The sequence below is a fragment of the Panulirus ornatus genome, chromosome 55 (assembly GCF_036320965.1).
Source record: "Panulirus ornatus isolate Po-2019 chromosome 55, ASM3632096v1, whole genome shotgun sequence".
Lineage (NCBI taxonomy): Eukaryota > Metazoa > Arthropoda > Malacostraca > Decapoda > Palinuridae > Panulirus > Panulirus ornatus.
Window position 1 is genome coordinate 20643380 of NC_092278.1, and position 10600 is coordinate 20653979.

A 10600-nucleotide genomic window follows, 5' to 3' on the forward strand; every position below is an offset into this window, starting at 1 on the left:
CAGAGAAAAGTGAACTTTTATTTTTTTTTTTTTACAATGGCCACCTCCTTGATGGGAATTCCCATAGGGAATAGGCATCAGAGATATAGATAGATAGACAGCATTCGCATTTAGCATTATTTGCTTACATCAATTTCAGCAACTTTCATTCTGCTTCTCCATGGGAAAGTATCTCACCACAGTCAACCTGCGATGCTTTCATCTCATGCAATGCTCCATTTATGAAAAAATTCAATGAACAATTGATGTCACAAAACCCTGATGCACTTCCCCATTTATGTCATACATCGTATTCATACCACCACATGCTCTTTAGCAGCATTCGAAAATCTCCCATATACATCATATGATATCTAATCTTCCCAAAGTGCTTGCTTAATCACTTTATTTTGTGCCTTTTATTAATCAACAAATGTTACATACTCTCTTTTTTTTCAAAAACTCTCCACAGTTAGCTATGACCTGTTGTGTGCTTCCTTTTCCTTATGAAATTGATGTTGTTCCTCACCAAATGTTTCACTAATATTTATAACACAATTAGTCATTGTCCTGCCATACGCATCATCAGCTATGTGGATCAGACTTTTCTTTTCTGTCTTTTAAACTATTCGCCATTTCCCGCGTTAGCGAGGTAGCATTAAGAACAGAGGACTGGGCCTTTGTGGAATATCCTCACCTGGCCCCCCTCTGTTCCTTCTTTTGGAAAATTATTCTTCATATTTCTTACACATGCTTTACTCATCTTTCCTTTATGCGATTGAACAATTACTAACTTCATCCAGTCTTCAGGTATCTGACCACTTTTCCCTGCTTCTGTACACACCTTCTAGATCCACTTTACAGAGGTTTTACCTCTCTTCACAATCTTTCCTATTACTTCATTTACACTTCTAGCTTTTCCATTTTGTATGAGCTTTATTGCTCCTCATCTTCCTTTGAATTGTCTTTCTCTGTCATATACTACTTACCACCACTCCATACTACTTACTACCACTTCAAATCTCTATTCCTATTGCACCAGTACTCATTTATCTTTCATCACCATCTGTAGTCTCTTCTTTAGAATATTCTCTCTCTCTCTCTTACAGACTTCATTTTTTTCTTCTAGTTGAGACAGCATGGGCAGCTGAGGCCCTAATCAAGGCCATCCCATTAACACTATATATATATATATATATATATATATATATATATATATATATATATATATATATATATACCCTAGCTTGAGCCAGGTACCCATTTTATCAACCAACCTCTAGGGGTAGATGAAGAACTGGGTTGACTGTGGACTGACTGCTTTATCCAGGATTCATATTTATACACTTGACCCTCGGGGGCCAGTGAATGCTTCATGGTCAGGATTGCCAGCTGCTACACCCAAACTTGCCTTTTATACATATTAAGTTTCAGATGATGAAAAGAGTAAAATGAATTATTACAACACTGAAGTGATACGAGCAATTGCAAAGAATTACTGAAAGCATGCATGTGCAAATACGGAATGAGAATAGATATGGGATTCCAAAGATAATATAGAAAAGATTAAAGGAATATATTTAGAAGCTTTGTTATTCTAGAGGGGTATTCCATGATTGATGGTGATAATTGTATGATGGGGGAGTATGTGCATGAAAATTTTTTAAAAGAAAGCTTTTCTGATGCAAAAAAAAAAAATTCTTCTATATCATTGCAGGACCAGGTACAATAGTGTTTGGATAAATTTTTTTTAGGGTCACCTTGCTATACAGTATTGCTTGAAAGGGCATTATATTGAGAACCCTTTTGAAAAAAGAAGCATATCAGCTTTGAATATTTCCATATGTTGTTTTATTAGGACAGTTATCGATAAGCCAAGTAAATTATAGTTATCACCATCAGTCATTATCTTCTACACTAATGTATTTGTTATTACATTTATCCAGGCACTAACTATTGGAGGAAAACCTGTAACAGTACAAGTCACTACAGCTGGAGGCCAAAAAACTGTTACGTTAGTAACATCTCAAGCTGGTGGTAGTGTAAATACATCCACAACCAATACTACCAGCTCATTAAGTACAGTAACAACTAGCCAGCCATCAACATCAATAGCAGGTGCAGGAGATGGTCCAGTAACCTCTGATGCTGCTCTTGCTGCTTTGGCAGCAGAGGCAGGCCTTATCATGCCATCTCCAGAAGAGGTGTCAGGTAATGAACAAATGGCTGCATCTCATGGCACCCAGCAAGAACAGTCTGAAAGCAGCACATTACAAAATGCTGAAGGGCAGGTATTGGGTACTGCAGGAGCAGAAAGCATAAAACAGTCAGTGGGAGAGGGTAACAGTGTTGATGCGATGGGAGTGGACATGGACCTAAAAAGACAAGAGGGGAATAGTGTCACGGGTGAAAGTGGTGAAAGTGTAATAAAGCAGGAACCCATGGACACGGAAGGAATGAGTGAGGCTAGTAATTCCAGCCAGACAACAGGAACTGCAGTAGGAGAAACAGGGGAGACTGCAGACCCCTTAGCTACCTTGGCCTCTGCTGCAATTAATTCATCTCTCAGTACTATTGCATCATCTATCAAGACAGAGGATTCTACCACCACACTTGCTAATGGCATTAACCAGGAATCGGTAATTATACCTTGTTACTGCTTTTTTAGATTTGGTTTCATAGAAGAAAGATGCTGGTTAGTGTGTGCTTGAGTCATCAGTTTTTTGTTCATGTTTTTTATTTAAGTAATTTAAGTAAAAAAGGTTGTACAGGGGAGGGGAAATGAAATGTTTGACGACAATATGTGATGTGAGGTGGTTTGATCAAGTAAGTAATGAAAGAGTAAGAGACAGTAGGTATGGTAATAAAAAGAAAGTAGATGAGAGAGCTGAAGGTGTGCTGAAATGGTTTGGACATATGGAGAGAAAGAGTAAGGAAAGGTTGACAAAGAGGATACATGTGTCAGAAGTGGAGGGAACAAGAAAAACAAGGAGACCAAATTGGAGATAGAAGGATGGGAGTAAAAAAGATTTTGAGCAATTGGGGCCTGAACATGCAGGATGGTGAAGGCATGCATGGCATAGGGTGTAGTGGAACGATGTGGTGTACTGGGGTTGCCATACTCTCAGTGGACTGTATCAGGGCATGTTAAGTATCTGGAGTAAACCATGGAAAGGTCTGTAGGGTCTGGTTTTGAATAGGGAACTGTGGTTTCAGTTCATTACATGTGACAACTAGAGAATGGATGTGAATGGTTGTGGCCATTTTTCTTCTATTCTTGGTGTTACCTCACTAACGTGTGAAACAGCTGTCAAATACAGAAAAAAAGTTTGTGTTACTTGTAATTGTCAGTTTTCATTGGTAACTTGCTCATGCAATACTTGAACTAGGCTTCCTAAAAGCAGATCGTGCTTATGAGGTCCCCAGTGGTATCTTAACCTTCCAATGCTTTTAAAGCCAGTATTGTTAATGATGATAACTTAACTATAGGGGGCTTTGTATGTAATTACTTATTTGTACTGTGTGTGGAGGGAGTTTAACACTTGTGGGGTCCCATCTCTTGAACATTCTGTCCTATCACACAGTTTCTTAACTTGTTTATGCTGTTATCATTAACCATGCCCTCAGTAATCTTATTGCATTTTTCCACCTCTCATATACTATAGAAGTACTTCTTTACATCTTTTTTTAACAAGACTCCAGTTTAAGTCCATGTTATGTTTTCTGGTTGCTCTAACCCAGCATCTTTTGAAGAACTGTTCACTGTGTCATCAGTCTGTTTTAAAAACTTTAAAGGTTATGATGAAGTCACCCCTCATTCTTCTATCCTAGATGGTCATATTCAATGTCTGTAGCTTTTCATTTAATGCAGCTCTTTTAATTATGTAAACATCTTTGTTCCCTTACTTTAAACTTTTTTCTGTTAGCTGTTTGTGTTTCTTTAGAAGCATATTTTAGTTCTGACCTTGTTTAGGAAGAATATGAACAGCTTGCTAGTATTTTCTTGAACAAATACTTGAAAGCTATTCAAGTGTTTGTCAACAGATATGATATGGTGTGAGATGAAGACCACCCATGACTTGGGAAAATAGAGCAGAAGAGTACAATATGGAGAGATATGGAGGAAGAATGTCATGGAATGGTGTATATGAGTGAGGGATGCAAAGACGGATAAGTGGAAACCTTTGCCATTGCCACCTCCTTGATGGGAGTTCCTGTAGGGTACAGGCAGCAAAGATATAGATAGACAGATAGCCAGTAGATAGTTTGTCTCTTAGACCATTCTTTTTAAATGGATCTCATGGGACAGGTTAGGGATGATGTTACCTCCCAAGTCCTTCTTTTAAACAGAATCCAAAAGCTTGTTTCCTGCTAGAATATGATCATATTGAGGTCTTCTTTTACTGTGTGCCGTTATTATTTTACATTTGTTTGGATTGAATTTCATCATCAGTGTGTCATACTGACTTTAGGGTCTTTGTAGGTTTCCTTTTAAGTTGATGCAACCCTCTTCACTTTTCTCTTCCCTCATAACCTTTGTATCATCTGCAAACATAGTTAGTTATGATGTTTGCCCTTTTCCATTCTCTTGGCACTCTGCCTTTCTCGTATGACATCTTCAACAGTATTTCAAGAGGTTTTGCTGGGATATCTGGTGTGTGTGTGTGTGTGTGTGTGTGTGCATGCATACATACTGATATTGTTAAACAAAAGATTAGGTATTTTACGTTTACATTTTAAAAACTAAGGTCCAGTAAACTTCTTAAACTTTCCAGAATGAATTAAAGAAGCCAGAGTCAGAATGGTATGATGTGGGCATTATTCGTGGAACGGTATGTACAGTACAAGCATATTACTTACCTACTGAAGCTGAAGCTTTGAAAAATGAAACTTACACTGATGCAGAAGGAGAAGTAACAGAACGGAAAGCGAGTGGTATTGAAGTAAAATTACAACCTGGAACAGCATACAAATTCAGGGTAGCGGGTATAAATGTTTGTGGACGGGGACCTTGGAGTGAAGTGTCTGCATTCAAAACCTGCTTACCAGGGTATCCAGGAGCACCATCTGCCATCAAAATCTCAAAGTCTGGTGAAGGAGCCCATTTGTCTTGGGAACCACCTCAAAATGCTGCTGGTGATATTGTTGAGTACTCTGTGTACTTAGCCATCAAGAATGCAGCCACACAGCAGCAGGTGAGCAAAGTAAGAAATAAACAAAGTCATTGTTGTATTTTTTAAATCATATACATTTAATGATCTCTTGCTCTGAGAAACATAAAAGGGGAAGAAAAATGAATTATTTACCATCTCATAATTGTTTTTCCATTGGCCTATTCCAATAACAAATAGATTTGATTATATAACTCATGGTATCTTCTGCATTTCAGTGTAGCTTTTTCTTCTCTCATTCTATAAGAAGTTAACAATTGAATCCTTATTTTCTATTTGAGGACACCGGAAGTGGAGGGTCTCATCTTGCATTCATGCGTGTTTACTGTGGTGCAAGCAACCAGTGTACAGTGGTCAATACTCAGTTAGCAGCAGCACACATAGACACAACCAACAAACCAGCTATCATCTTCAGGATAGCAGCCAGAAATGACAAGGGATATGGACCAGCTACTCAAGTCAGGTGGCTTCAAGGTAAGCAGTTTCTTAAAAATCTGTTTTCTAACGTAAGCTGTAATGTGATTTTTTTTACCTTCATTTCAAATATTTAGTGCCCATGTGTCCAACCATACATATGAACTCTAATTTGTATTCAGTACAAAGGAATCTTCCTTGATAATGAAAAATATCCTTCATGGGAAACAAGTTCAGCTGCTCTATTATGGAGGAAGGGAAGAAGCAAATTACACAGACTATGTAAATGAAATGAACACCATCATATCTCAAAAAAACATCATGAAAGACCTCATTGATAATGTTTGAGGGTCCTTTGTTAAGTAACCTGACAGATCCCATTAGCCTTATTGAAAAGTGAGTGATATATATATTCATTATCATTATACTTGATTGCTGTTTCTTGCATTAGCGAGATAGTGCCAGGAAACAGACGAATAATGGCCCATCCACTCATATACACATATATATACATAACGCCCATACGTGCATATATGCATACATATACATACACAGACATATACATATGTACACATGTACGTACATATTCATATTTGCTTGCCCTCATCCGTTCCTGGCACTACCCCGCCCCACAGGAAACAGCATTGTTACCCCCTTGAGGATAGGAGAGAAAGAATACTTCTCATGTATTTCCTGCATATCGTAGAAGACTACTAAGAGGGGAGGGAGCAGGTGGCTGGAAATCCTCCCTTCCTGTATTACTTTACAAAAGAAGGAACTGAGCAAGGAGCCAAGTAAGGAATTTTCCCTCTAAGGCTCTGTCATCTGTTTTTGATGCTAGCTGTCTTACACAGGAAATGGCAAGCAGCTGCTTGCTGTCCTCCATTCATTAAAAAATATTTTATGCTCATTATGTTTGATATTTCAGACTCTGTAATGGGGGGAGCTGGAGGTGGTCCAAAAGTAGTCATGAGAAGGCCTGCCACAGACAACAGATCACCAGTCGCTGTGAAGAAGTTCAAAGCAGATGGGGAACCAATGCTATAGTATTAACCAAGCTGCTACCACTATCGTCAGTCAGCAGCCACATTGACCTGATGTAGGAAAATGGAAGTGTCTTTGGTCAGAAGATTTTCTTCAGAATGTTCAGTGCCAAAGATCAAGTTGAGAACATCTGTTTTCAGTTGTTCTTAGAAGGGATGAGGGGCCCTAAACTATGTGTCCAGCTTATGCAAGAAAATACTTTCAAGTATTGTTGGGTCTTGGCCGTCACATACAGAGAAGGCATAGCTTTTTATTATGTTAAGTAATGAGATTACCCTAAGTTTTCTCTCATGCACGAAGTAGTGTATGGTGACAAGCTCTGGCCCAGACTTTGTTCTCCCTTTTCACCGGTAAGTGTTGCCACTTTATGATCTGAACCAAATATATGTTGCTAAGTGATAACTGGGTCAGAGTACCCCATGACTTCATTTAATTTATGAATATGACTTTAATGTACATTTAAGGTCCATCCAAACTGTTAATTTCTTGTAAATGTTTGTGTCACAGCTTTGTATCCCTAGTGAATAGGTATTTGAAAGGCATTCAGTGAATGCCCTAAACATTGTTTTCCAAAGTTAAGAACTTTGTATTCTAGTAAACTCTCCCCTCTCCATGTGTCATGGAGAAGACCTTTATCTGAAGATTGATGCCCTGTTTTCAGGAGCAGATTATTGTATATAATGTGAAGTTTGATGAGGGGTTAAACCCCTGGCATGTTGAGCAGTAGGGATGTATGAGGTTGCATTCTGTAACGATGGACTCGTGCTCCCATCTCAGGGTGTGTTTACTGACAGTAGAGCATTAAAACTCCACTTGGCCTTAGCAAACTACAGCCATGAGGCAGGCAATGCCGTAATCCCTTAATCCTTGTCATCAGCCCCCATCACAAATTCATGTCATGATTCATATATCATTTTTTCATCACAAAGCCTCTAAAGTCTTCATGTTGATAATGTAGTTATCATTTAGGTAAAGCCCATTTACTTTCTCATAAAGGAACATTGTGGATTGTGACTGATAAGTATAAGAATGCTGATCAGTTCCCTCCTGCATATCATATTGTTCTTTTGGGATACATCAGTTTCATTCTCTTCATGCATATGTCATTGTAGATACCAGCCCCATATGAGTTACCTGAGACCTAGAAAACAATAACTTAATGATCAGTAATTTTTACTGTAGTAAATCATGTTCCATTGCGGGCAGCCATTTTTTCTTTTACATGAAAGGGGAAGGGAAATTAGTACAAACAAAAAAGTAAGAGAGAGAGAGAGGGTATGAAGCCATTATAGGTTTAGACTGGTTTTCAAAATGTGGGTTCATGTACCGTTTTCCACTTTCTTCCAGGCTTCTCCATGCCTCATGCCAGTGGACATGAGAGATCAACTTTGTAATAGGTTTCAAGACTATTCTGCCATTTTCCTGGTGGAAAATTTATAGGTCTTTGTTTTATAATGTCCTATCCAGTATTTTTATTTCACAAAAGAGGCACAGAAACATATATGTATATATATATATATATATATATATATATATATATATATATATATATATATATATATATATATATATATATATATATATATATATATATATAAAACTCCACTACATGTGGAGCTAATCTCTTGTACATAAAGAATACCCAGTGTTTGTTTTCAGTTCTGTGAGAGGAACACGAGGTTCAGTATGCAATGACAGCCTGGATGGAAAATGGCCACAGTACCTGACCAGATATTAACACAAAGAAGTTGGTGTAGGATGGGTTTCAGCCAGCACTCAACAGTTGTACAAACCCCTCTTCCACCAATAAACACTTTGGTAACAATTTCTCTAGGCTGTAAGAAAAGATTAGCAGTGAATATTATTAAAGAAACAATAATCTATGGAAAGTGCTTTTAAATCTTTAATATTTTATTTTTCAAAGTAAGAATAAAATGAACTATTGAAATAGTGAAAGTACTGCATGTTTGAATTGCCCTTTACACATATTTGACTGGTTTATGATGTTGTAAACAGATTAATATGATAAAGTTAGGAATGCTTCCAGATCAGCAGTAATGATTATCTACATTTTTAGGAAAAATGTCACCCACTTAGTAATCAACAGAATACATTGAAAAATTACTGAAGGCAGGGTAGAAGTTTGACTTGAAAAGCAATAGCATGTATCATAAAGATCTGTATCCTAGTATACCAACATGTTATACAACTTTCTTTACATTTTCTCTGCTGAATATTGTTGAATTTCTAACATTTTACTTCCTTTGGAGACCTAATTGTATTTACCTAGATTCTTTTTGTGCTTCCATATCAAATTAAGCGCCTGTTCATCATCAACATGACTTTTGTATGCCTCATAGATCTCATATCTCCAAACTTTGACATCATCATGATTCAAGATTTATCCCTTTTTCCAGTTTATTTAATCCCTAAAATCTGGCAGAAAGGAAGAAGGTTTCTTATGGTTTGAACAAAAAAGGTCTTCAGATTTTATATTTCCATATTATAATGAAAGAAACACATGCAGAGATAAGGATATGTACAAAGTAGTGAGTTAATGGAACTTATATGGCCACAGTCTAGTGCTAAAGTTAACATATAGAGTCCTTGGCGAGGGTTGGTGGAAGAGAGTGGGGCGAATGAGCCTCTGACTCCAGTTTAGTATGATTCATCATTATTTATTAATTAGGCATATAAAAATAAAAGATACATAGAAACAACAGAGCTAAAAAAAAAACTAATAGCTGTGAGATAGCCTTAATGATAATGCATCATACACAGCTCAGTTTTTAAAATGCTACTGCAAATTCCCAAAGGAATGATGACAAAATGGTCTATATTTTTTTGCAACTTCTATTGTAGGTTGGGTAAAGAAAATAGTGAAAAGAGGGAAATAATAGGAAATATGAGCAGTAGGCCAAAAAGTGTGTAAACATAAGGTAAGGCACATTGTGGTACTTTACTAGCCAGTTTGAGGAGAGGGAAACAGAAGATATGTCTGACAGTCTATACTGAATGTCAGTTGAGTTATAGGTAACCTTAGAGAACACAATTTGCAGGTAGTTAGGAATGAAAAGAGACCTAAGGTAGAGCACTAAAACTTGGAGATTGACTTGACAGATGTTCCGATGCTGGAAGATGAAAGGGGGGTTGAGGCTTGCCAGATTTGTGCTGGGCTCTTTAGTCAAGCATCTGGGCAAGGCTTTATGTAATAGGAACAATAAAAGGAGGAAGTTACATTATCTAGGAGCTCGGCTGAAGTACAGGATAGAGGATATCGTTGGTACTGTATTGAGGAAAGTAATAGTTGCACAGTTAGTTATAAACATATGTATGTTTGGAGTTTTAGTCCCAGTGATATTATTTGGATGTAAGTCATGGGTTATAGATAAGGCTGTGTGGAGGAATGTGGATTATTGGAAATGTTTGAGGACAGTATGTGGTGTAAGGTGGTTTGAATGAGTAAGTGATGAAAGGGTAACAGAGATGTGTGATAATGAAAAAGGTGTGATTGAAACAGCAGAAAAGGATGAGTTGAAATGGTTTGGGCATATGCAGAGAATGAGTGAGGGAAGGTTGACAGGATATATGCATCAGAAGTGAAGGGAAGAAGGAGAATGGGGAGACCAAGTTGGGGGTGGAAGGATGGAATAAAAGTGAATCTGAGCAAACGAGGCCTGAACATGTATGAGGGTGAAAGGCATGCACCTGATAGAGTGAATTAGAACGATGTTGTATGATGGGGTTGATGTGCTGCTTATGGACTGAACCAAAGCATGTGAAGTGTCTAGGGTAAACCATGGAAAGGTCTGTATGGCCCAATTGTGAATATGAAGCTGTGGTTTCGTTGCATTATACATAACAGCAAGAGAATGCACAAGCGTATGTGGCCTTTCTTTGTCTGTTCCTGGCTCCACCTCACTAATGCAGGAAATGGCGATGAAGTATGAAAAGTTATAAACAATCTAGTTCAAGGTAGATTGGAGAAAACA

The 10600-nt window shown here is 37.7% G+C and overlaps 1 protein-coding gene across 3 annotated transcripts in view; it reads left to right on the top strand.

Moving 5' to 3' along the window:
- Window positions 1–8177, top strand: part of Hcf (Host cell factor) — a 51877-nt gene extending 43700 nt beyond the window's left edge. Inside the window, exons 14-17 of one of the 3 annotated variants that reach the window (XM_071692999.1) lie at window positions 1926–2618; window positions 4755–5174; window positions 5432–5624; window positions 6493–8177. In XM_071692999.1, the coding sequence (XP_071549100.1) occupies window positions 1926–2618; window positions 4755–5174; window positions 5432–5624; window positions 6493–6611 (1425 nt within the window). In that variant the 3' untranslated portion in view covers window positions 6612–8177. Of the gene's footprint in view, window positions 1–1925; window positions 2619–4754; window positions 5184–5431; window positions 5625–6492 lie in introns of all 3 variants that reach the window. The other 2 variants (XM_071692998.1, XM_071693000.1) reach the window with 2 other exon arrangements.
- The last annotated feature ends 2423 nt before the right edge of the window (window positions 8178–10600 follow it).